This window comes from Cottoperca gobio, chromosome 17, assembly GCF_900634415.1.
Source record: "Cottoperca gobio chromosome 17, fCotGob3.1, whole genome shotgun sequence".
NCBI lineage: Eukaryota > Metazoa > Chordata > Actinopteri > Perciformes > Bovichtidae > Cottoperca > Cottoperca gobio.
Window position 1 is genome coordinate 18,883,504 of NC_041371.1, and position 27,885 is coordinate 18,911,388.

General features: G+C 42.4%; 1 protein-coding gene across 1 annotated transcript; it reads left to right on the plus strand.

The window, feature by feature from the left end:
* Window positions 1-1,167: 1,167 nt before the first annotated feature.
* On the plus strand, window positions 1,168-27,523 carry col6a1 (collagen, type VI, alpha 1). The gene is made up of 35 exons (XM_029454017.1): window positions 1,168-1,464; window positions 2,171-2,300; window positions 3,908-4,108; window positions 4,211-4,370; window positions 5,624-5,737; window positions 7,032-7,052; window positions 7,424-7,444; window positions 7,536-7,580; window positions 7,690-7,743; window positions 7,874-7,918; window positions 8,680-8,706; window positions 8,820-8,846; window positions 8,973-9,017; window positions 9,129-9,182; window positions 9,773-9,835; window positions 10,331-10,393; window positions 10,495-10,548; window positions 10,647-10,682; window positions 10,764-10,826; window positions 11,110-11,172; window positions 13,538-13,600; window positions 14,554-14,616; window positions 14,726-14,776; window positions 14,864-14,899; window positions 15,127-15,189; window positions 19,977-20,042; window positions 21,736-21,771; window positions 22,101-22,137; window positions 22,347-22,355; window positions 22,451-22,584; window positions 22,991-23,094; window positions 23,982-24,168; window positions 24,725-24,896; window positions 25,051-25,080; window positions 25,445-27,523. Exons 1-35 carry the CDS (start codon window positions 1,380-1,382, stop codon window positions 26,047-26,049), a joined length of 3,027 nt encoding a protein of 1,008 aa, XP_029309877.1. The 5' UTR covers window positions 1,168-1,379; the 3' UTR covers window positions 26,050-27,523.
* The last annotated feature ends 362 nt before the right edge of the window (window positions 27,524-27,885 follow it).

The window sequence follows — 27,885 nt, forward strand, 5'->3', positions numbered from 1 at the left end:
ACCCCAGTTTTGTTTCCTCACGGTGATAGATAATGACTCCATAATGAGGTAATTCAGTCAACTCAATCCCACCTGCCATTTTCAAGACTGTTGAAAGATGCCTTCCTTTGAACATAATCGCCTGTGTAACTGAAAACACTCCTAAATGCTTGGTTAATGAATTCCTCCAGAATTTTATAGAGTAATGTATTCCTGATGAAGGTTGTTATTGAGACATCTCAAAATGCATGCATCACAATTTATACCACCCCAACAGCGGCCAAAAACCCAACAGATTTACAATGAGAGCTTGCTAATAAACACAGATCATTACCAGATGTCCCCGCCACTCCCCCCACCCCCTGTTTCTCCGCACAGCTTTTTCTCCCTGTAACAGTGATCTCAGTGGAAAATCTGAGTCCAGGCCAGACCTTCATTGCAGTTTGAGCATAACACACAAACGTATGTCCACAGCAACCATGCAAAATCCTCCCCCATCAACACCTTGCCAAATAAACCAGTCCCCACGCCTACACCTCTCTGCCTCTCTGCCTCAATGCACCCCGAAACTCTTTCCAAGGACCCCTCCAAGATCTGCACACAGGGAGCACTAGATGGCACTGTGTCTCTTCCTGCTTCCGAGGAAAAATGAGTAAATCCCCCCACCCTCCTCCTCCTCTTGCTTTTATGTTCAGGTCAGGTCTGGATGCCGAAGTAAACCAGATGTATTCAAACCCCACCCACCCCCGTCTTCCACAGAAAAGAGAGACTTTTACAAAAATAATACAAAATGCGTGCACGATGTGTCATCTGCTTTACATTAAGTTTGATGAAGTGACTTCAGTGTGCAACTATTCACGGTTACATGTCTTGAGTTTCTACATGGTTTATTATTAGGTATCTTATGCAGTGAAAATGAAAGCTGACATTATACATGTTCTGAAATCATTAAAACACAATCAAGATCAGTTTCTAAGCGGACTCTCTTTCCTGCTAAGGAAAGAAACGAAATCTTGATTCATATTCAGCAGATGTATTGTTTATTCCTGGTCCACTCCCTGTGGACCTTTTAAGGAAGCAGGCATATCTGGGATTTTGTGTAAACTTTTGGTCCGTGCGCATTCTAGTCTATTCCTACTAATCGTCCCCCAGTGAAAGCGCGTGAACTCTATCCTCCTCCTTCTCCTCCTCCTCCTCCTCCTCCTCCTCTCCCTCCGGTGCGCTCTGGTCCTCCTCTGCGCGCTCTGTGTCTCGCCTCGGACAAACTGCGGCGGAACGCTGGATAACCAAAAGTTTGCCGAATCGGCTTAGAAGTACCCGGTTTGGGGCCGGAGTGGTTCGGTGTTTGCTTTTCTCGGGATTGGTTTGTTGTGTCTTTTTAGTTTTTTTGCAGTTTAACCATGGAGACTCTCAGAGGTCTCCTCGCGCTGCTCTGCGTTGTCCTGGTCGGAGCGCAAACGCAGATCCAAAAAAAAAAGTTTGCGGGTAAGTTTGCCTAAAATGTGTTGTACTTTACAAGGAAATGCTCGACTAACATATGTTTATGGCATTATGTTGCTTGCAAAGTGTTTGTATGTGTTTGAATGCGACATTTCATATACTGACTATTGCCAGAGATAGTCCAGATGTTCCTTGTCTTTGGGTTACATACTTCCCGAAGAGAGAAGCCTTACAAATCAGCAGCACAGATTAAATAAGTGAAAGTAAGATCAGAATATGACAGTAGCCTAGCATACCTTGAGCAGGCCTTTGTTTGGTCCCATGGTTGTGTATTGGGCTTGAATAGTAAGAGTTGGGTGTAATTCAGGCTAAGATCTACTAGTGCTGTGGATACCAAAGTGATACATTTGGAGAAGAACCAAAGAAGCAGGTGATGACACCTCAGGCCTGCTTCCCTGCCATGGTGCTGTGCAACAGTCATAGTACACGTGAACAGTATATGCATACAGCCATGTTATGGGTGCAGGCCTGCACCTGTCTACCTGTATAAATGGATCAGGTACATGTAGGCATCCAGTGCTGCAGTAGTGATGCCTGTGCTGACATCACTTGAATTAATGGATGGATGAATGATCATAAATGCATTTTAGATGTACTGGTTCATAAACTCTTTGTTAGCGTTATGCTCGATCAATGGATGATATTTGCTGACAGCCATCTTTGTTTGTTTGTTTGTTTGTTTTGTGAGCAGATTGTCCGGTTGACCTTTTCTTTGTACTGGATACATCTGAGAGTGTCGCCCTCAGACAGAAACCTCCCAACTTTTATATTGACCAGATCATAAACTTCACCATTACCTTCATAGATGAACTCAAGGAAATGTAAGACACACACACACACACACACACACACACACACACACACACACACACACACACACACACACACACACACACACCTGCAGTGATGGAAGAAGCCTTCAGATCCCTGACTTCTAATGTTAGCAATAGCATTAAAGTCTCAAAGTGTTTAACTTCTGACTGTGCTGCAGTGAAGTACAGGTGTACTCTGGGACACTGTGACATCACAACACCTAACCACACCCACCACTGACTAAAACTTTTAACCACCGAGAAGTGAATCGTGTTTCTTCAGCCTGATGTTAAGCTTGGACTCTATATAAGAACCTTCGTTCACTGTGATGTCACCAATTGTGTTGAAGCCTTGAGTTTGCCAGGTACTGTTAGCATACAAACCAAGCAAAAGCTACTGCTAGCTTGGTTTGTAATTCACTTAAACTTTGATATTAATTGGGTGCTAATTTTGGCTAGCTAAAAAACATTCTTGGTTGTAATGTACTTGTCGATAAAAATAACCAACCGACTCCTTAGACGAGTGTCTTCTGTACAACGAGCTAAGCTAACAAGCCAGATTCCAAAACCTGCTAGTTAGTTCTAACATAAAAATGTAATAAAACTGGAATATCACTCACCAAAAAAACTGGAGGGTGGACTTCAGTCAGTCAATCAATTTATTTGTCAAAATGAAATCTTAAGGTATAACTCCAGCAGAATGTAATCCCATCAGCTGTTTCAATTTGTGCATTTTTGCTTATTCACCATGGCACACACGCCTCCTCCTTTGTTCAGTCCTCCGTTCTGTCAGATCGGTATATCGAAAAAGAGTCACCTGGTTGAAAAACGCTGTCCGGTATTCCAGGATTTTGAGTTTCAGTGTAATGAAGGACATTAAAGTTCCTGTTATCACGTTGTAGACTGATGCGGGCACAAAGGTCACCAAGCCCAACAACCAACGCCCGCACATTGGCCAGCAAGATGCCCTGCGTGCAATTTACTGCTCAGGAAGTCATAAATTCACCCCCAACAGTTGTCAACTTTGTTTGTACCAGGTTGTAAACATGTTATTTTAACTTGGGGGTCCATGGGTATTGACTCCCTTTTGGAGCCAGCCTCAAGTGGCCAATCGAGGAACTGCAGTTTTGGGCTCTTCTGCGCTGGCTTCACTCTTCAGCCCCAGAGGTTGCTCCTTGGTGTTACTATACCCTTTAGGTAAAAGTACAGAAATACTATCCACAAAATGTCAAAGGTAAAGTTTTCAATATGCAGCAGAATTGCCCCTGTTAGTGTCATAAAATGTTGACACTTTATTATTATATTGTTTTAACTACTTTATTTACTGTCTGTCAGTTTGATCTATACTAATGCATTAAATTGTATTCGCTCATCATAGGTTTTCTATGTAAAGTCTGAATCTGCAAAGTGACTAGTAACTAAAGCTGTCTAATAACTAACCAATAATAATATTTGTCCTAAAATGTAGTGGATTAGAAGTATAAAGTGCAGTACTTGAGTACTTAGTTACATTTCACCACTGCATGTCTATACCATGTTGCATATTAATGTTGTGTGGACTTCAGGGCTGTACTATTAGATGACTGTTACTCTACTTAACTCCTCTTTTTATCCAGGAACCACCAGTGTGACCGCGTCCTGACGTGGAACTCAGGAGCACTGCACTACAGTGACGATGTCAAACTTGTGCGACAGCTGAGTGACTTGAGAACTCAGCGTGATGCCCTGAAGGCTAACATCAAGGGCATCGACTACATCGGCAAGGGCACTTATACTGACTGTGCCATCAAGAAGGGCCTTGCTGAGCTGCTCATTGCGTAATAATAACGCACACTATAACACACAATAACACGCATACTTTTCAGCAGATTAAGTGATATCATTTCCGAGGGTGTATTTGTGTGTCTGCCTGCATGCAGGGGCTCCCACTACCATGAGAACAAGTACATTGTGGTAGTGACCGATGGCCATCCTATTACTGGTTACAAAGAGCCATGTGGAGGCGTGCAGGAGGCTGCTAATGAAGCCAGGCAAAATGGAGTCAAAGTGTTCGCTGTCGCCATCTCACCTGACCAGGAGGTACTAAACACACACACACACACACACACACACACACACACACACACACACACACACACACACACACACACGCACACACACGCACACACATTTGTGCTTATATAGTGGTGAGGACCAGCATAATAAATCAATTCACCAGCCCCTAACCCAAAATGTAATCACTGCAACTAAATGCACAACACCAAAACATATTTTCTCAATCAGTTTCGTTATATGAATAATGGTTCAAACTGTTTTGATTATTTCACATGCAGATTTCCTTTGTTTGTGTTTGTTTTCTGTCCTCAGTTGGGAAAAACTGATTTCACAAATTTGAATTCACCAATCAGGATTTCATCAGAATCTGATGAAAGTTGTTGGGTTGTGTGGTCACTGTCAATCAAATCTAAACAAACCACACCCACACCGTCTTGATGAAGCAGATTACTCCTCAAACATAATACATATAAATGTTTTTTCCTTTTTTACCATTAGTAGCTTATTTATTCAGGAATATTAAAAAGAGAAATACATGCTTTTAGGGGCTTTAAGATTTTATTTTTCATTCAATCCTTTATACAGAATATACATACACATGTGTTGATTGAAAGAGATATTGGTCTCTGTCCTAAATGACTGTGAAGTGGTCCCTTCCTAGTGCGACTCAAACGTAATAACGTAATGTAGTTAAATTCAAGTGAAGTGAAGCAAAGTGAGTTGAAGGTAAAGTAAATGTACCTACATTTCTTAAATGTCATTACTCTGAAGGTCTGTGTGGTTCTCACAAAGATAGAATTACAAGAACACACACACACACACACACACACACACACACACACACACACACACACACACCACTGACCGCATCATATTAATTTGAACACATAAAGTTGTGTCTTAACGTGAATAAAGTTGATATGTCTGTATATATTTCCACATTACGAGACAACATTCTGCAGGTCATATAGTTTTTTACAACCATGCATTATGTCCTTAAAGGTGACTACATTACAATGTGCAAATATAAATCTAATCACTAGATGATGGATTTAACAAGCCTTTTGTGGGTGTTTTTGATGTTCTACATAGAAATCTAACTGTAGATAATATCTGTTATATCTAATAGCAGGAAGACAAACAACATGCATACACATTGGCTCATTAGGATATGTCTAAACAGAAAACTATAATGTCACAGAAATAATCTTTTAAAGCTCAGTCGTGCTGTTGTAGCTGTCACGTGATGATGATGTTTGTATCTCATGTTTTACCAGGACACCAGGCTGTCACTCATTGCCACAAATCCAAACTACAGACAAAACTTCACTGCTGCAGACGACACCAGATCCACTAAGATGCAAACCATTCGAACCATCATTGATATGATCGTATGTATCCTCTCCCTCTCTTCTCCTCTCCTCGGCGAGCGCGAGAAATGAAGCAAGAGCAGCGAGGAGGAAGAGAGAGCGAGGGCGAAAGAGGGAGGGAGGAGAGAGAGAAGGAGAGGGGGAGAGGAGAGGAGGCGAGGAGAGCGGGAGGGAGGAGGAAGCCGGGAGACGCCAGCCCGGTGGGCCGAGTCGCCTCGGGCTCGCGGCTTCTCTGCGCGCCGCGCCGATCGGCACGGGGCGCGCCGCGCCGCGCCGGAGGCGCTCGGCGGGCGCGGAGCAGGCGCCGGCGCGGCGAGGCGACGAGAGACGCGACGCGGCCGAGAGCGAAGCGCCGAGAGGCGCGCGACAGAGCGGCGGGCGCGGGCGCGGCGCGGGCGAGGCGCTGGCAGTCGCTTGCACTGCGCGCCGAGCGGGCGCGCGGCCTGCGAGCCCGGCTCGGAGGAAGCCGCGGCGCGTCGCGTCTCTGCGACGAGACGCCGACCGGCGAGCCGCGCGGCGCGGCCCGCGAGCGCGCGCGCCGCGCGGCGCGGGCGCGAGGGACACGGCGCCGCGCCGCGCGGAGGCGGCGCCGAGGGCAGGGCCGAGAAGGAGCGGCCGGGCGCGGCACGGCGCCGCAGCCGGAGCCTGCGCGCGGGCCGCGGCCGCGGCGCGGAGGGCGCGGCGTACGGACGGAACGGCGGCGGGCGCGGCGACGGCGCCGGGCCGCGCGGAGAGGGAGGAGAGGCCGGAGGCGAGGAGAGAAGGAGAGAGGCGAGGAAAGGGAGCGAGAGGGGAGACGACGAGAGAAAGGAGAGGGAGAGAGGAGAGAGAGGAGAGGAGAGGAGCGGCGAGACGAGGGGGCGGAGAGAGAAGAGAGAGAGGAGAACGGATAAGAGAGAAGGAGAGAGAAGCGACGAGACGATAGGAAAAGAAGAGAGAGATCGAGGAACGAGAGAGAGAAGGAAGAGATGAGGTGAAGAGAAAGAGAGAGGAGCGGAGAGAGAGGCGACGAAAGAAAGAGTAGACGGGGAGAGGAGGGAGAAGGAAAGCGAAGGATAGAGGAAGCGGAGAAAGAAAATTAGGCGCGGGAGAGCTTACTAGAAGATCTAGAAGAACGCTATCTCTACGAGAAAAGAAGCGAAGAAGCTCCTCCTATTCTGTCTCTTCTCTTCTCTTCTCTTCTCTTCTCTCTCCTCTCCTCTCCTCTCCTCTCCTCTCTTCTCTTCTCTTCTCTTCTCTTCTCTTCTCCTCTGTTTAAACACAATTCAACATTTGGATTTTTAACTAACTTTCTGTTTTCTTTCCTTGTTTTCAGACAAACGAGACAAAGGATATGGTAAGATTATTACATTTCTTTAAATAATGTGTTTGCTAACTGCTTTTACATTCAGGAGTTTGCCCATAGTAGTTGTGCATACATAATTGTACTACAATATATGTGCATACATAAAAATCTTAAAGACTGGCCAACATGGCTAAAAAATGTCAACGGTAACCTAAACGCGCTAATACTCAGGAAACAAGGAGCGGTTAGCGGAGCAGCTACAGGAAGCTGAAATGAGCACATAAAAAGCAAACTGAGATTGTGGTGATATTCACTATCTTGCCTTCTTGTGTATCTCAAACAAAACCACTGCAGTTATATCTTAAATAGAGACACTGTCCTGCTTTGAAGTGTTTATAATCTTTCTTTTCTTTTTCCCCCAGTGTTGCTCTTTCGACTGCAATGTGAGTATGCTATTTATTATGTTATTACAACATAAATTCTTCTTCGACTTCAGTTTGTTTCACTTTTTGTATCTTGTTGTTTTGTCCGCAGGCTCCAGGAGGGCCTAAAGGACCAAACGGAGATCTTGGCTCTAAGGTGTGATGATATAATATGCAAGCGACCAATTTGTTGCACATGGCTGTCAGACAAATGCACCAAAATGCACAGAACTTTACATTGTCTCATCTGTTATGCCTTTCTACAGGGAGAAACAGGTCGACCAGGGATGCCTGGAGAGAAAGGAGATATTGGTGCCATGGTAGGTGATTTCCACCATCTTTACAAATTTGCATGCCAACAAAGCAATCCTCACATTTCTTTGGATTTGTCATGCAGGTTTGATGGAAGTGTCATCCAGATTATCTAATATTTCTATCTGTATGTTACAGGGCAGCGTTGGAGATCCTGGTCCAGTTGGTTACACTGGAATGAAGGTAGAGTGCACTGAAGTCCGAACCAAACATATTCTTTGTACCGGAGCATGGCCTAAAAGTGACGGGAGAGCCGTTCCAGATGTGAATCAGTGGATGCCAAAGAGATTTAGCAGTTATGGATGATACACCGTTATACTGTTACAGAGTGTCACGTTGGAATTGAATGGAGCCTAAACACATCTACACCAGGATTATCCATATTTTATGTTTTTAAAACAAATTGATATTATGTGTGTGGCGTGCTGGATTATTTACATGATATTATTGTAAGTGTTTTATTAACACGATATCAAGATTTTATTTATTACATATCATGGTTATGGTAAATACAGGTAACACCCCTAATTAATATTTTTAAGCTAAATTATTGAGTCAACATGGGCGGAACAATTGTGGAACAGCAGCAGGGTCTTTTTAAAGTCATTTATTTCCAGTGTTTTACATATTGTTCATATAACAGTCTTAAGATAAAGGTCAACTTCTCCTTGAGTTTGTTTCAATGACATTTTGCAGTCCAGTCCTCTTTTCTTGGAGGGTTTGTCCGCAGCCCTTTTTTTATCCACCTTTTTATTTTCACGTAAATGTTTGTGGCTTAGAAGCAAACTGACAACATTATTGTTCACAAACGTAAGCCTGAACGTATTTGTATCTTGGTATGTTGTTTAGCTGAGGACGATCACTGACTCCAGGTCTTTACCCGCCTCCTCTCTGATCACTTTGTGTAATGATGACAATTCTCACGTGTGTTTTTCTGTTTCCAGGGAGACCGTGGTGGCAAGGGAGGAAAGGTACTATCACAACACAAAAAATATAATTAAACAAGATTCAGTATATATTCCTGGATGGCTGAACTGTATAATTCGTGGACATGGCTGACTAACGTTGTGTGTGTTTTCTGCAGGGTGACAGAGGACACAAAGGCTTCAAGGTGAGCTCCTCTAACATCTGTCTGATCTTCAGAGGGCTGCTCCCCTCTCTGTGGCTGGTGGAATTATTATTCTTATTCTACTTCACTCACGCTTTCCATCTTCTTTTATCTCTTGCTAATTTTCAGGGAGACAAAGGTCAAAGTGGAAATGATGGAATCGATGGCCGCAAGGTGAGTTACAGACCCAAACATCCAAACATTACAGCCTCCTTCTGTCTGACTGTTCCTTTGCTGATTCGATAAAGTTGTTTGAAGATGTGTTTCTCTGGTTTTCCTCATTAGGGTGAGGATGGTTTCTCTGGTCTTCCCGGCTGTAAAGGATCTCCCGGATCAGACGTGAGTCGTTCGTCTCAATCTCAGAGTAATCCCACTGTTAGAGTCTTGCATTTTGGTGTCCACTCACTAATATCACACATTGCAGACAACCACTGGGAACCAATCCCCAGACGTTAACACAGTGACATCAGGTTTGCCGACTGCAAATAGGCACATGTGCAGGTGTTAGGTCACACAAGCTGTAGCTTTCCATTTTGGTGTCTTAAACTCTCTTTTGAATAGACGTACACACTCAAACAGTCCATTTCAGTATCTGCCTGAGGCTCAGCCACATTGTTTACAGATTTGCCATTAGCCACAGTTGCATGTTTAGGAATGCCACCCTCAATGCGGTCCTGACCAACATCCGCCCTGCGTTTGGTTCCCCCCCCCCCCCCTTAGGACCGGACTGAATGAGCCCCATGGCTCTTAATCACTGCTGCGTTTACATTCTCTGCTGTCAGATTGTTTAAATGAAGCCATATAGTCATACTGTAAACAAACACACGCATACATGTGCGCACATGCACGCGGGCCCCCGAGATTGAGCGTTGTGGCTTCAGCTGCTTGTGATCATGTACTGAGACTGTCTCTGTGTTTTCTGCTTCCAGGGCCTGCAGGGAGAGTCTGGACCAAAGGGAGACTCCGGTCCTTATGGACTGAAAGGAGGAAACGTAAGATATGAAAAGAACACTTTATTAGGTCTGTGTATGTGTCTGTGCAAGAATCTGGCGATACGATACGTGTCATGATTCAGAGTTTACAATTCATCATATTGTGATACTGTAAGCAAAGCGATAGGTAGCAAAATATTATTTTAGGAAAACTGTGATAGCATAAAGAATAAACCACCACATGCATAAAATCTGAGTAAAAAAAGTTCACTTTTTTATGTAATGATAACAGTAGGATCCGCATTTGCACTTATCACAGTCCTCACATGTCAAACATCATAGCACTACTTGTTTAGCAATCTGAGCAAAGGAATTAACATTTGCCTTCATCATTTAAGGATTTTTTAGGTAAACAAATTAAGTAAATAAAAAAATGACGGTGTTACATATATTTTTTTTGAGAATCGATACAGTATCGTGATACTCAAGCGTATCGATATTTTCTTACACCACTACTCAAAAAGCGTCTCGGTGTAACATGACATTGTGTTTCAGGGAGATCCTGGAAAAGATGGTGAACCAGGAAGGCCTGGAAACTACGGTCCACTGGGACCTGCGGTAAGTCAGTGCAGAGAGAATGATGACAAGAGACGGATCTGTAAGAAGTGTATCACACAAAGCAGGAAATATGATGAGTGTAAATATTTGTGTTGTGACAGGGTGTGGCGGGCCCTCGCGGAAACAACGGGGACAAAGGAGAGCGCGGCGACGATGTAAGCGATGAACCTCCTGACAACGACAGAAACATCAACTTTGTGATCTTTAATGGCTCGTCTTAACATCCTGCTGTGTGCGTGTGTGTGTGTTTCAGGGTGCACCTGGACAGGATGGAAATCGCGGCGAGACCGTAAATAAAATTCATATTGACTTTAAATGAGTGTGTGACAGCTGCCATATTATGCGTTAACATCTTTAAAATCCCTTGTAGGGACAATTTGGAGAGAAGGGCGAGCAAGGTTCCCGTGGAAACAGAGGCCGTAGAGGAGAATTGGTAAGTGATGATAAGGATGATGAGGGGGGAAGAAGAGCAGTCCCTCAGGGTCAGTCTGATTTCAGCACTTCTCCCTAATATTTCATGGAAAAAAGCTGTTTGGCATTTGTATCAAGTCAACTGCAACCACACTGGCCTTAATGGAAAAGTGTTTTCATAAAGTAATCCTCATGTACTCCTACTGATCTAACTTTGTTTAATACTTGGCTCTGTCTGCGTCCCTTGTCTATTGTAACTGTCTTGAACGCCTTTAGCTTTATACATTTGTTCTTTCTCTTGCCAGGGGGAGCCAGGACCCCGTGGAGAGCAGGGGCGGGAGGGCTCATCTGGCTCCAATGGAGACCCTGTAAGCCACACTCAAATATACACATGCATTTACATAGAAACACACACACGGGAGCTACAGTACCACTGTTAGTTGAGCCAGTTGTGTAGAGTTTCAGGAGGCGAATCATCCACTTTTCTCTCTGGCAGCATCCTATTTTTCCATGCCGGAGAGGAAAAGTGATGGTGGAGTTGTGCATGCTTCCTAGTGTGTGTGCACGTTTGAGCACATATTTCATGTTGAGGGGGAGAAGCTTTATTGGGCAGAAGTTTAAACAGAGGCAAACCTGGCTACTTCCCCAAAGTGCTGCCCACTCCTCCGTCTCCCCTCTTATTCTCAGTTTTCACTCCTCCTGAGAACATCAGCGCTCACTCTTTCCCCTCTGACTCAGTTCTTCTCTCCGTCCGCCCGAGCCAAAGCCTCAGTATGGTTTTTCTTAATAGGGCACTAGGCAGTGTAATAATAATAATACGCTACAACCATTAGTCGTGGTCACCTCCGTGATTTCAGAACTTTCAATGGTTCTTTTGTGCTTTCTGTTGAATGTTTAATGAATAGTAAAGAACTGAAGAATACAGAAAACACGGAATAACTGACATGTTGGGCCTACCTCATGCACTCTGGAAAAACTGTATCATTTGCACTCATTGAAAGAGCCATAGTATGATGTATAATGTGTGTACACCACTTAATTATAACATATTAGCCACTGTCTTAACTTGAGTCAGATGAGAAAAGCAATATTAATGTAAACTCTGCACATCCAGTACATAGATAGGTCCGGTTTTGATTTAGCCCAGTTTAGTAGACACTGGAAGCGGGGCAAACAGTCGAACAAAGGGTTTGGCTCACAAGAACTCTAAAACTTTCCTATTTACCTACTTATCATTACATTGAAAGGATTTCTTCCATTTTAACAGTGTGACTTCATTATAAGGTCAAGACTGAGCATGCAGCAGCTGGACCCAGCTGTTTGCCAGGAAATAGCACCAATTCAAAAGTTAACTCCTTCTATTAACTACAACGCCTTGTTTCCATTTCTATACATTGATGTGAAATGCACAAGATACAGACAACTTTGGAGGTTTGGAAGGAGTACTTTTTTCACTTTTCTAACTTCAACACTTAACTGTTTCCTCATGCTTCCAATCTGTGCTAAGCTAGGCAGACCATTTCTCAGTCTCAGCCACAAATGCACACAGATGGCATTAGTACTGATCTTCTTATCTGATTACAAACAACTGTTATATATAAAATGTTGGAGTGTTGCGTTAACATATTAAAAACGGTGTGGAACTTTAACTTCAAAACAGGCAAATGGGAAGCTGTACTGCATGATGCTAGCTGCATATCTGTGGACATTTCATTCATTAAATTGATCACATATTGACAAACTATGGTCTGTATCTGATGGTGGCTATATTTAATTTACTCAGGACACTTAAACTGAAAAAAACAAAACATAGGCTACGTCCAAAAATTATTATAGATTATTCATTTACTGTAGCATGGATGCTGCTACCCAAAGTTATAATTAAACTGAGGTCTGTAATTCCTGATTTTAGTGACCTCTAGGCGTTTAACTTCTCACCTCGCTGCATGATGTACGGTTGTACTTTAGGACACAGTCGCATCACTGTTGGCGATGGTTACAGGTCTGTTGGACATCAGACCACTGATGTGATCCAAGTCAATGCGGAAGAGCCTTCAACCTGCACTCTCGCTAATGGCCAGCAGGGGGCAAGAAAAAGAAGGCCGATTATGTAGAGGTCTATGAGAAAAGGACTTTACTTCTCACTTGATTTATCACCTCAGTAAACATTTTCCTAAAGAGATTATGGTTTCAATCACTAGTTTTAAGTCTTCTTCAATACAGCATGAAAATGATGTTCCCATTCAGAGTAAAATAGACGATAAAGCAGGTTATACTTTAGGGCGGGGCTACATGTATACAGTAAAAAAACTGATTTTCAGCCTCATATTAAGTAACGCTTCAGGTTGAGACAATTTCAGGCTAGCTTCTATTAGCAATCACATTTTACACAGCACGCCTATGCCAAAGACTCATGGCAACTGTAGTTGTTGAATGCTAACTATAACAATTATCTAATCTTTATTTTGAAACATATGGTGCTCAAAAGTTATTAGCAAGTACTACAGGGGATACCCATTTAGTGCAGGGTATGACCAGAATACAGTCATAGAAAGAATCTTGAAAAATGTCCCAAACGTGCAGCAGTGCCTACTTTGTCTTTGTGTTGTAGGTTGTGTTGGTTCGAAATGATGTCAAAGTCCGATGCCAGATTTTTCCAGTGTGATTTATGTGGTTGTTTTTGTCGGAGGCGTGTTTTAACGGTGTCTCATTAATGGTGTTGTTGTTTTCCAGGGTGTGCCTGGCAGGGACGGGTCTCCTGGCTACAGAGGAGATGAAGGCGCACCTGGACCAGAAGTGAGTCCAACAGGACCCAAACACACACACATGGGTTACTGATGAGAATACATGTACTTAAAGGCCTTGAAAACACACTTCTTCTTGCGATTAGTGATATGATACATTAAAACACAATTAGTTGATGATCTCACATGACACATGTTTGTATTTGTGTTTTTATCGGACCTCTTCTCACATGTTTTAAAGTGGGCGTGGCTCAGTTGGAAAAAGGTGATGTCAGATACTTTTATGCACCAATCAGGATTGAGCGATGTTTGAATCAGAGCCTCATGACAGTTGGTCTGTTGTTCGGTCACTGTTAATGAAATCTGTTCAAACAACGCCCACTCCCATGAAGATTAGCTGAGTAAGCAGTATTAGAAAACCTTTTTATTATCTTTTTTTATTAGTAATGAATTTGACTAAGAGCTTTTCAGTGTTAAACCCCATGACATGTTTAGTTTTTTACTAATTCTTAACTAGTACTATATAAGTGTAAGCATAAAGTAAGATTATAAGTTGCGTTCAAAAGCCTAAACAACAGTGATTCCAACAACTTTAAAGCGCCAACTGTAAAGCATCTGATTTAACTCCAGGAACCCATAAAAATGTCCTGTTTACTGCAATAAAAAAAAAGCCATTATTATCATGAATTATGTATATTACACACATTGTTACACGATCTAGGCAATCGGATAACAATTACCTGCAACAGGTATCATTGACAATGATCACTTAATCCATTAAAAATCCTGCTACATGTAGGCCACACACACTCACACACACACACACACACACACACACACAGACACACACACACACACACACACACACACACACACACACACACACACACACACACACACACACACACACACACACAGTCTTGACAACATCCAAATGTTTTCAACAAACACATGTCCTGTCACATTTCATATGTTTCTAATCTTATCATTCCTTTCATTACCAAGGGAGCCAAAGGACCGAGAGGAATCAAAGGAGCTCCGGGAGACAGAGGCCAGATTGGGGAGAGAGTGAGTGTGGGACACAGATGTGTGCCATCCATCATAATCCCTACCGTGTAGTTTGTGTGTGTGAGTGTGTGTGGATGGATCTGTAAATGTATCTATTTCTTAATTTCAGGGAGAAGATGGTGTGGCAGGAAATGGCACTGCAGGTTGTCCTGGTTTCCAGGTAAGTGTTAATAGTAGTTAATGCATGTCATGTATGATACATACATGTACATTTGTAGATTCTGAACATTTCTGTCTTTTTTTTAAGGGTTATCCTGGGCCCCGCGGAGACGCTGGTGAGCCGGTAAGTTATCTTTCAAATTTCTATTTGAACTTTTATTAGAAATCAGATATTGGGCACACGTGTCCATATATATTCAGGATGCTTTAAATTAAGCTGACTTAGATTGGCCTTCCTAGCACTCCACATTTACATATCAACACTGAACATGAGATCCATGTTTGAAGTTCACTGCCAACACTGTGAAATAAATTGTCACGTCCTCTTGACATTTGCTGTGTGACCTTCAGGGTGGCAAGGGAACCCCTGGACCCAAAGGAGATGATGGAGATGCCGGAGATCCAGGCCCCGATGTGAGTGTGCCTCTGTCTCATTTTGCAGTTTCTCCTCGCTCTTGATCTCATTTTATCTTTCCTCAATCCCTTCTTGGCAGAGAGCGCTGACAGGATGTCACATGTCTCTTGTTTTATGGACGTATTTACATAGTTACATTATAAACATTTATATATCATATTTGTCTCTTAACAACTATAATATTATACAGTATAATAATTTGTTTCTTCTTTTAATTTCTGTTGTTCTTTTAGTTTCCCTGCATTAGTCCCTCACATACTTTAGTCTCAGTTTTTTAAGTCCATCCATCTTGCTCTCACACTCTCCTTCTGTTCTGCAGCTGGAAATGCCTTCTTTAGTAGAACTGATCACAGTGGTGTGTGTGTGTGTGTGTGTGTGTGTGTGTGTGTGTGTGTGTGTGTGTGTGTGTGTGTGTGTGTGTGTGTGTGTGTATTTCTTTGGGGAAGAGGGCTTTGAGCTGATGCAGCTGTGTATATTTCGTTGTCATGGATACCAGGAAATGAGCAGAAACGATTAACAGACTGCATCACTGTGTGTGTGTGTGTGTGTGTGTGTGTGTGTGTGTGTGTGTGTGTGTGTGTGTGTGTGTGTGTGTGTGTGTGTGTGTGTGTGTGAGATCACCCGTGTCTCCATAGCGTACCCGTTTTAACACTCTAACCTCTGGTTTCAGTTGGTCATGTTTACATTAAAACTATTTCATTTTAAGGTTTGTGTTTCATGGCATAAGCAGTTCTACACACTTGTTTGCACGTTCTCTTATCTGTCCATCAGTGCACCCTGACCTCTTTCTTCAAGAGGAGTCACTCTTTGTAAGCTTTGGATTTACCGCTTCAGATCAGTTTACCACTCATCAAAAACGTGTGTTTCTGTAGCACAGAGCAGGATTATATGTGTGTTCTCCACACAAGTATAGTTCACCCAGTCGCCCCAATGTTTACATTTTCCACTTCCAGTAGTGACATCGTCCTACACTATACAGATAACATGTCATAACCTCTGTAACTGATTCCACGGCTGGAAACCTTGATTTTAAAGAGCCATATCACCAACTCAAAACTTCAGTTTAGAGGAAACCGTCTTGGATTCTTCACAAAATCTTTCTTTGGTTGCTCCATTGACTTTATCTAGAGTGGTTCTCTTACGAAATATGAATTATTAATACCACGCCTCAATCAGTTCATAAACAAGTGGTAATCTTTGAATTACTGACAATCTTATTCTGACAATCTTTGGTTGTCAGAATTGTAAAGTAAATGGGCTAAAACATACAAAATCACCCACATGGTCCTCGGATGGGGCTCTACTTTTACATTTCCTGGATATGTACTTTTGGTGAAATATATGTAATTTTCTTACAGTTTGACCATTTGGGAAATACACGTATTCACTTTCTTGCCGAAAGCAGCTGCTTAGCTTAGCTTAGCATAAAGACTGGACAAGGGGTAACCAGCCAGCCTAGGTCTGTCTGAAACCTGCCTACCTGCGCCTCTAAAGCTCACTAATTAAGACATTAAGACCTTATGAACTTGTTCATACATAATTCATACAAAAAGTGTTCAATGGAAGAGTTGTGATCTGGAGCAGTAACCTCTCGAGCCAGGCTAGCTGTTTCCCGTCTTTATGCTAAGCTAAGCTAACTTGACATGACATGAGATTGATCTCAATCTTTACATGAAACTCTCGGAATGAAAGTGAATAAGCGTATATCCAAAAATGTCCCATTGTTCAGTCAATGACCATGTCCTTTATAAAAAATACATAATGAGATCTCTTTGGAAAAAATGAATCCGTTACATTCCACTTATCCCCACAGGCATTCATCCAACTCTTTTTTTCTCTTTTTAACTGTCCATTATATCTGTTTCTCTGAACAGTCACTTGTTTGTTTCCAGTTTTAAGTTTTACACTCGGCCGCTCACTGTTTTGGACAGTACAGTGGAAAGAAACAGTTATAAATTTGACTTGAAATCATGAGACATCAAACTGGCCAACAACATGTTCAGAGAATCTTACGCCACTGGATTCATTGTGAATTTTGAGCGACAGGACTTCCAATTTAAATTGTTTGAATATTTTCACTCTGTGCAGACATGTTCTTTGTTGGTTGCACTTTCTCTGGCCATAGGGCAGAGGAAGGTAAAGACAGAGAAGAGAAAGGTGGAGACAGACTTTTTGACTTGTTCAACCATTTTCTTAGCTTAAACACTTTGGAATGATAATTCACACGTATTTGACAAGATAGGACAAACAGTCACATCTGGCTATGTCAAGTATGACTCAAGGTCAGGGTGTGTGTGTGTGTGTGTGTGTGTGTGTGTGTGTGTGTGTGTGTGTGTGTGTGTGTGTGTGTGTGTGTGTGTGTGTGTGTGTGTGTGTGGATGCGGATGCGGCCCTTGTTCTTAACATCAGAGTGTTTGAAGTTGAGAATGTGCAGTAATTGGAACCGTGTGTGTATAGGTGCACATGTGTGCATATTCTTATTCAAGGCTGACAGCAACTATGCATGTGTGTGTGTTAAAAGCCAGGTGGTTGACATTACCGTCTCTCTCTGCCTCCTTTTATCTTCCATACCGTCCACTCTAGGTGGATGGTAGTATAGCAGCAGTGCAGATCTGCTGGTTTAAATCGGCTTCTAACTCGGATCAAAGAGCAAAACGTATTTGTTGTGAATGTGATTTGTGTCCTTCTTGACCTCACAGCATCTCATTTCTGTCTGGCATGTGTTGAGCTACACATAAAGTATTTATGTGGCTACCAATCAAAATGTATTTGGAGCAGAGAGGAGATGATTAGACAAAACCTTTCTGTTACAGTATCAGTCTTTTGATAAGGAGAATACATGCAGCTCTTTCTGTTGTGAGTAAATATGTTCTTTAAAACAGCTGCTAATCTAAAACAGCGTATTAGGGCCGTTGTAGTTCAAATCTAAAATCTATTTAAATTACAAAACTGGGGGAGGGGGTAATATTCCAAGAAAAAAGGACCGCACACCACAGTGAGGAGGTGGTGGAGGAGGTTGATTCAAACCTGCAGAGTGAAGCGGTGTGGTTCCTTGATTAAAAAAGTTTCTTTCTTGAAAATGTATGTTTTATAATTTAGAATATTTTGTTGTTTTTCGTGAGAGAGTCTGAGTCTGCTCTGAATTAGTCATTTTGCATCCATTTTAAATGCTCTGCAGCTGTCTTTCTCAAATTAAGATGCCCACAAGTCTTTAAAGTGTGTAACAGCGTCTGTAGAAACATGGAACATAAAGATGAGATAATTTCCTAAATTGATTTACAGTGTTTACGCTCTTTAATCTCCACACTTACACTCTAATCTCACAGTGATCAGCAGCGGGTCAGAGTGCAGCAGCTGCAGGGCTTTGGCTGCTCTCTGCCTGCAGCTGCTGCACTGGAGTGGTAGATAGCGAGCCAGACAGGACCAGACCTGGCCTCAGTTAGGATTTGAAATGGATTCAGAGGCTTTTCTCAGACTCACTCTACCCTTTGAAAGTGTTTTAATATGTTGATTCCATTTCTAAAATGCAATATATCTCATGACATATAGCCTTTCAGATAGGCCTATATGAAATGTAGTGAACTATTGGCTGAACATTTTAGTCAAAGGGACACTGAACTTTTCACTTGTTCAAGGCAAAAACATTAAACTGCAAAGTAACTGCAGCCACCAGATAAATGCAGTTAATGACAAAATGTGCACTATTTCTCTCTGGAATACAGTGTATTAGTATAAAGTCTCCCAAAATGGAAAAGATTAAGTAGTGAAGTACCAGTATCTAAACGTGTCCTTAGAATGGTTTCCCTGTGTTATTTTAAATCTTAAAAGGCCTCTGAGGGGCTGCTGCTTTGAGATTTAGTAGTGACTTGTGCTAAAATGCCCATTTTGTAGATTATCAAAGTTAAATTCAGATTTATGAAAATGAGGGTTGCACATTTTAAACCACTCAGAAACTTTATGTTTACTGTTTCCAAATCACAATATATTGCAATTGTGAAATTAAATTATATTTACTGTAATAGAAGAATTTAACTAACCCAACCGCTGAACACTTACTGTAATATATTAAAACACTTACTGTAATATATTAAAACACTTACTGTAATATATTAAAACACTTACTGTAATATATTAAAACACTTACTGTACTGTATTTACTGTAATTGTCTAATTCTTTCCAGTAGGGGTACGTCTAGGCTTCATGTTGGGACCATTACTTGTCTCACTGTAAATGTCCCTGTTTCTTAACATCCTCGATGAAATTCATCTAAAATTCTGCTGTTTGCTGATGACACCCAGATTTACAACGCTACCCCACCACCTGGTCCAGATTATTTCTCCAAACTCAGTGTTTCTTCCATCTGAACACAGACATCATATGAATGGCATCCTTAAGCTTTCCTTGATCTCCATCTTATGTCCATGTGTAGTCAGGTGCACAGGCAGCAATGCCTTTCAAAAGCATTTTAGTTGAGCCTTGGATGTGATATTTGCATATACACTCATGATGCTAAAGATTAGAAGATGAGCAGCACTGCACATATAAGTCATATAAGGCTTCCTAATTTATAAAACACTTCTGTCAAATTGTCTTGGAAAGTATTGCAAATTACGCTCGGACCGGGACTGTTGTTTACAGCAGTACACATTCAACATGCCGCACAAAACATTGCAGTACAACTAAAACAAGTGTCCTTCCAGGAGATACATTTATTTAAAAAAAAGAAGAAACTCAATACAGGTATGGGCCTCTCTCTCAATCTCCTTTAATTTTCTCTTTCCACAGAACACCGAACCAGGACCTGCAGGAGCTAAGGGGGCCAAAGGTCACAGAGGACCCGAGGGCAGACCGGTAAGAATACCATGGAGCCCCAGCATGAGTTGATTTTGTGTGTGTGTGTGTGTGTGTGTGTTAGATAAGCCTGGTTTAGCACGATTGAAAATTACATTTATATATTTATGAAGCCACTCTTTCAAAATCAGTGAGATTATAACAAATGTCAGATGAATCACTGCCACAGTGACAAAAACAATATGCAATTGTTTAGAATGTGCATGCATTTAAAGGATCATTCTGGCAATATTCCAAAACCATGTGTACACAAAACTCATGAAAACACCAAAAAATAATCATTTGGGAGGCAAAATCCTTTCCTAAAACAGCTGGACATTATAGTTTTCAGCGGGTATTACTCAAACATCAGAAAACAGTGTATTTGTTGGGAACTATCTTAAACTGCAGATCAATACACATTTGGTGTTATTTTGTAGCCTACTGATGGGTTTTTAATAGTTTTTGGACAACAGCTATGTGCCAACGATCGATTCCTCATTGGTTTTGGTCTTTTCATGAGATTTGTTGACACTAAATATAGAAATACAGAATATCACAAGACCTTTACTAAACTGTGCTAACAAGAACAAATCAACCAGCGCTGTGCTACTGATCCCATAGATATCCAGTAACCGAGCTAAGCTCACCTCACCACTCAACATAACATCAAACCGCATGCAAAGACATAAAAGAAGGCTTCCCTTAGTGGGGCTCACAGTTTGTTGGAAAGATGGCGTATTTACATTTCCACAACTGGCAGTGAAAGCTTGTGGTATTGGATCATGTGAAAAAGATGAACACGATTGGATCTAAATATAACACTGTGCATGAGACATGTTCTCCAAGGCAGAGTACGCAAACTCTAGCCTCTCACATTTTCCCTACTTTCTGTCTCTCTTCCTCCCTCTCCTCCCTTTTTTTACTCCTCTCTCCTTTCCGCCTCTGCTTTGGCTTTTGTCTCTGCTGCATATTTCTGTATGAACTGTTTGCGTCATGTGTTCTCGGGAGAGTTTCTCTCGTCTACAATTAACAGCCGTCTCTCTCTTGCTCTCGCTCTCTCTCTCACTGTCTTTTGCTCTCTGTCTCTGTCTCTGTCTCTGTCTCTGTCTCTCTCTGTCTCTGTCTCCCTCTCTCTCTCTCTCTCGCCCTCTCTCTCTCTGTCTTTCACTCTCTCTCTCTCTCTCTCTCTCTCTCTCTCTCTCTCTCTCTCTCTCTCTCTCTCTCTCTCTCTCTCTCGTGTGTGTGTCTGCCTGTGTACACACATGCAAGCTATGCTGGTGTCTTTGTCACAGTGAAGAATGCTCTTAAACTGAGTTTAATGTCTGTTAAAACAAAACAGATGGTTTTCCTGCAGCCGAGTGAAAAAACAACAACTAAATGCTGTGGCAGTGAACTTTTGGAAGATTCACATGTTGCTGCAGAAAGATAGCGGCGCACACAAATGTGTGGGTGTGGATGTGGGTTCTGTGATTGAGGGATTCTGGTTTGCACTTAAAGGAGTGATGGTTTTTCCAAAGAATCACCCTTTCTTTTTTTTATTCAAGTTCAAATAAAAAGAGTCTTCCAGTTCTTGCTCTGTCATCTTGAAGGAAGTCAGACCGGATAAACGTTTGTCCGGCCAGTTTTCTTTACAGATAAGCACATCTATCAGGGGGATGAATCACTCAGTCCCCATATCTTCTTTTCTCACTCGTTCTCCCTTTTTCTTCAGGGACCTGACGGGCCTCCTGGACCACCAGGAACTGATGTGAGTATAAAAAGTATTGAATCAGTCCATTTAAACTGAACTCTCGCCCTCATTTTTGCCACAGAACAGGTCGGCTAAACACAACAGACTTAATTCCCCCTTGAGGCACATGCTAGTTTTGACTCTGAAACTGATACTGTATGTTCAGTCCAAAGCCACACATTCAATTTCCTAAATACAAAAAACTAATAGCCTTTTACCAACCAGTCCTCTGTCATGTTTTATTTCTTTATTCTGGAGCAGCTTGAAACAGTCTCGTCTACACTAGGTTATGTAACGTGATAAGGGGCCTTGCTATTCTGTAACATTTATTCCACTTCTCTTTTCAGGAATGTGAGATTCTGGATATCATCATGAAGCTCTGCTGTAAGTTTAACGCTCAACTTGCAGAAATGAAGCCCCATGTACTATACGTTAAACATTTTGCCCTTTTCAACTCGATGCCTGATTAGCCAAACATGTAATGGAAACCTGAAGAATGTGAGGGTTACGCAGGTTATATTGTGTTACGTCCTGCACAGTTAATTCACTCTGATTTGTGTTTTTTCCTCCTTCCTCTCCTAAACACGCCGCAGCTTGTTGTGGTAAGTTTGCGCTCAAGTTGCCTTCATCATAATTGTTTCTAATGCTCCATGGCTATTGTTATTTTCTGTAATTTTGTTTATGTCTGTGTCTCCAGAGTGTAAGTGTGCACCGATGGACCTGGCGTTCATTGTGGACAGCTCAGAGAGTATCGGTGCCACAAACTTTGCTCTCGCCAAAGACTTTATCATCTCAATCATTGACAGACTGTCCAAAGACCAGCAACTCAAGGTAACGTCCTGCTCCGTATTTATCTCAGGTTTTCACGTTTGACGCCACTGTATTTCATATTCATCCATCTTGGCCTAGCCTCCGTAGCATAACCGGCATTTGACCTTTGTGGATTGTGTTGTTTATTCAAAATGACACCAAAAAATGTTGCAAAAAATGTTGCAAGAAATGTTTTTAGCGATGTTAGGAAATGCTGCCCTGAGAACAGACCTCAAAATAGAAAGTGTGAATGAAAGATATTCTCTCGGGTTTTGGAACTTGCTTTTATGTCTCTCCAATGACTCTCCTCTTCGAGTTTGGATATAATTAGTCAGGATGGGTGGGACGCAGAAATGTTGACATAACACATAACATAACACACACAGACCAAAACACACGGTCACCATGCAATGCTTTTCTTTTGCAGTTTGCAGGTAATGAGTCCGGCTTGAGTGTAGTCCAGTACAGCGGATCACAAGCCCAAGAAGTTGTCCGACTGAGACCCGGCTTCGGCCTCACCGCATTTAAACAGTGAGTTCACATGCACGCAACCACAGCCCTGCCTGCTTTGCTTTTTGACTGTATACTGCCGAGGTTTGTTTAATTGGTTCAGTTTCTGCTTACATCCTCTACATCAGCGTTTTATTATTGTAATAAGACCCTGATTCTCTCCAAGAGCAATCAGTGCAGTTGCTAATTTACTAAATCAATATTAGGTATTTGTATGTTCACCAATGCTGTCTCTTCTGTTTGCTGTCTCATTAAGAGTGAGGACATCCCTCTTTGGAGAAATTGTTCAGCCTATCTTAACAAAAGTCAGTAAGCAAATAAAGTAACTTATTATCCAAGAATGACACGAGATCAGAAATCCTCTGAACATCACGAGAGAAGTAATCTATTTATCTAACTCTTGGAACAAACCTGATGAAAGAGATGTATTTCCAAAAATGTTGAATAATTTCTATGAGAAGATTTTACTACATGCAAACTAAGCTGCGTCATTTTGAAAACACCTACAATAAAATAAAGGGCATCCATGATGGCGTTCTCGGGTTGAAACTGCCAACTCTCTGCTGAGGTTTGACACCGTTTTTAAAAAGCCTCACTTTTGGCTGTAAATGCGTGCGAGTGTGGACGGAAGGATAAACACATGATTGTGGACATCTTCTTACACATTGATTCTATATCTTGACCAACGACTGATCCATTCTGGTTGAGATCTAAACTAAATCCAGCTGTTTCTTGGATGGATTGGTACACAATGCTGAACATAAATAAGTGAATTTCAAACTTTATCTTGGGAGCTAACCATTCCCCCCCGCTCCCAGATTAAAACACGACTCGGATATCTTTCTTTTCTTTTTTTAAAGCCATTGATTGTTGTGTCATGATATGTTTGTGTGTGTGTATGTGTACAGGACAGTGAGAGACTTGAAATGGCTGGCTGAGGCCACGTACACAGGCGAGGCCCTTGATTTTGCTCTGTCCAACACAATCAACCTTATGACGCACGACAACAAAATCGTCATCGTTCTCACAGACGGACGTTCTGATATTTCCAGGGACAAGGTTCCCCTCAACGTACTCTGTGGGAAACAACTCCGGGTGAGTACAGTACACCTAGATAGACACAGTTAAACCTTTAGCGATAAGCACTCGGCCATTGGGTGTCCCTTCTTTGCCTCCTCCGTCAATGAGGCTGGTAGAACTGAGATTCAACAGTTACAATACTCCGGTGTTACCTGGGGATAGCTACTGCAAGCTATTATGTTGCCTCTTAGTAAAATGCTCTCTAGTACACAGTGATGTAATGTATATGTTTAGAGCTTTTATTTTGAAAGGTAAGAATGGAAGGAGTGTAGCTGTGCTGCCATTGACAATGTGGGAGCAATTAAGAGTTTGCCTTCTGGGTTCCAACTACAGAGCCTCCTTATTATTATTTACTTCATAAATATTATGTCCTCTTCCTTTCTGTGCTGTAAGTCAAGCCTTCCTTTTCCCGGGAGATCCTGTCCCGGAGGACAGAATTGCATGGTGTCATTACATTTTCCCAGCAACATTGACTTCATAATGATAAGTTAGAGCAAATAGGTTGTCTATTGCCACTTAAACTGAATTAAGGAATTACCCGCTAAACTGAGAGCTCTGTCCTCCTCTCCAGGTGGGTGGGCTAGGAGTGAAGGACTACTCCGGCCGCGAGCCCAACCACGAGCAGCTTGGGGAATTGGTTTGTAAGAGTGATCCCAAACCAGGCTTTTCCTTTGTCCTGGACAACTACGCCGAGCTGCTGGATGACTCTTTCCTGCAGAACCTCACATCCAGAATCTGTGAAGGTAAACATATACACATAAGTGCACACACACACACACACACACACACACACACACACACGCAAACACACACATCGTTGGTCATTTCCATCAAGGGAATATTTTAAACCAATCCTCAATAAATTGACTTAGAAATGCTTGTTGTTCTCTCGTTCAGAAAAGAGGTGCCCAGACTACAAATGTCCCAGTAAGTGTGTTTTATATATATATATTTATATAGTTTTATATCTGGTTCACTGTTTTTAATGTTTGCCTTATCTTACTGCTGTTGACCCAGTTAGTCATTTATAGCTATGGTGACAGCTTTGTGCCCTTTCCCACATTCTGTTTATGTTTGTTCTTAGTACATTCAAATGAGCAGATTAAGACGGTTGAAATAAAACATGAAACAGCCAATAATTTAAACTCGTAAAATCTACGAGTGAATTGAAAATGGTATAAATGCTCTTTGGTTGTCTTGTCTTGCTCCTTGTTATCTCTCTAGTCTGTCATTTACAGAACCACTGGAAACAGTTGATCAGATGTATTGTGTCTGTGTGTGTGTGTTACAGTCTCTTTCTCTGAAAGTGCCGATATTTTGGTTATGATGGACAGCTCGGCCAGTGTGGGCCAGAAGAACTTCGAGACCAGCAAGACCTTTGTCACCCGCTTGGCCGAGCGTTTTCTGACTGGCGAGAGGAAGAGAGGTGCCACTGTCAAAGTGGGTGTGGCCCAGTACAGCCGAAACTCCCGCATGGAGCAGGCGCCAACTGCCAATTTGACCATGTTGACCTATCAAACTGAACAGGCGGCCTTCCAGAATGACGGCACCAACGTGTTAGAGGCCATGGAATTTGCTATTAAGAATTTGCGTGGCCGCGGGGATGCATCGGGAGGCAAGAAGAAGCTGGTGCTGTTCTCTGACGGCAGGTCTCAGTCCGTTACCGGGCCCCTGCTGGAGGAGCGTGCTCGTGAGGTGGCAGAAGCCGGGGTGGAGCTCTTTGTCATCACCGTAGGCAGCCAAGTCAATGAGGCCAACTTGCGCACGCTAGTGAGCAGGGGGCGGCAAGACGACATCTCCTACGCCCAGCGCCACCTGTTCCGAGTCCCAGACTACGCCTCTCTGCTCCGCGGGGTCTTCCACCAAACCGTCTCCCGCAGGGTGTCCATGCCCTGAGTGCAGGGGCCCCGAACAACAGGACCAACACGCTTTATTTTTAGTCCCAATATGAATATTCATTCTCACTCATCAACCATACACTGTGTTCGAGTATGTCACATGGCAGACGAACAAAAATGTCTTCATGAAATTTTGTCTGGACTATTTTACCCTGAGGTGAGCCTTCAAGGCTGTGTACAATTTCCACCTCCTATACTGAGAAGTCTATAACCAAAGTGGTGCTAACCTAAACAACAACTTTTAGAGTTTACTGTTACAAGTACACAATTTGGAGGTGCTGTCTGGCAGGCAAAGTTCAGGGTAAAGAAGTCCCAAGTCACAAGGGGTTGCTCTGGTCCATCAGTAATGGCCACAACTTAACTAAATATTTTACTTTAAATGCATTGAGCTGATTTCCACTCAGGTATTTTGCATCCCTGCATCACTTTAAGCTAGTCTGAACCCGTGCTCGGACTTGCTATAACTAACTAGTGTAAGTTAAAAATATCTCATCAAGGCAACACTCTCTTGTCTCTCCAGGACTGGAGCTCCAGCCATTTGAAGGATCTGTGTGTTTTTTTTTTTTTTTTTATATATGGACTCATTTTTGTAGCTCTATCCACTCTTTCAAGTGGTGTCTGATATGTGGTGTCACAACTTTGCTACTATGCAAACCAACCACAGCTGTGGATTGAAAACATACAAATGATTTGTTGTAACTAAATGATTATTAATCTGGAATGTCAGGCGCATGATTGGCCAGTCAACTTTATTTTAGGTTTTTCCCCCGATATAACATACTGAAAAGGACATTTGGAAAAGCCATGAATTATTCCAAACTTGGTGAAAACTCACATCCAAACTCACTTGAAAGCTCTATTAGATCACCAAACCTACAGGGAAAACAGGACATGACATCAGGCAGACACTTCACCTGGTACTAATGAGGACACGACCGCTGGATTCAACATGTGTGGTTCTGCCGAGTGAGTGTAGCTGTATGTGTGTGTGAGCACGTCTGTGTGATCATCAATTATATATGTGAGTGAAGGTGATTTTTTTATGTGTAGCCTTGGGCGATTGTTCCATAAACAGTTATGCTGAGGTCACTGGTTCAAATGACAGATTGACAGAAACCTGTTCAGAGAGGCCTCTGTCAAACACACACACACACACATACACACACCGTGGTGCTTCATCAGTGAGGTAGGAAAACATCTGTTGTGGTTGAAGGCTGGAAAAGAAACCCAATGGGACTCGTACTGTGAGCCCCTCACACCCACATACACACATAGATCCCCTCAACTGTTATGTTGCACACCTTCAGTTGTGTTGTCGTCAGTGGCCGAGAGCCACTGCACTGTTGTTATTATCTGTGGTGCTATTAGTCTCAGTGTATCAACCCATGTTGTTAAAGAAGATATTTTCACCTGAGGTTACAAAACCTCAGTACTGTTGCAAGAGCTCCTTCAATAAAGCTTGCTACACCAAAGTGTCTCAGCTCACTTTTGTCCACACACACACACACACACAATCTGACTTTTAATGGCTGTGGCGAATGCAGGGAAGGACGTCATCCCCAGGTTGTGTTTGATGTCAAACTGTTCAAAAGTGACGTCAAGTGAAGGTCAACCTGTCACTACTTTGCTACGTTATGTCCGATGGGGAAAATTGCGAGTCACTCAACCCAAAGTCCCAAGCTATGCAGATTTAGAATATGATGGAAACTACCACCAATAAAAGGAAGTACAGCTACAACAGAGACGGGGAAACTACTTATAAGTGGGTGAAGCCAATGAAAAGCGATTCTCAGAGAGCTTTTTTTTTTCTTCACATTTCTGGGAATGCAACTAT

Bases quoted from the DNA above. Each gene is read 5' to 3' on its own strand.
- col6a1 (XM_029454017.1), top strand. From the start codon at position 1,380: ATGGAGACTCTCAGAGGTCTCCTCGCGCTGCTCTGCGTTGTCCTGGTC. The intron at 7,445-7,535 runs GTGAGTATGCTA...TTTTGTCCGCAG, and splicing joins GTTGCTCTTTCGACTGCAAT to GCTCCAGGAGGGCCTAAAGG. The intron at 25,081-25,444 runs GTAAGTGTGTTT...TGTGTGTTACAG, and splicing joins CCCAGACTACAAATGTCCCA to TCTCTTTCTCTGAAAGTGCC.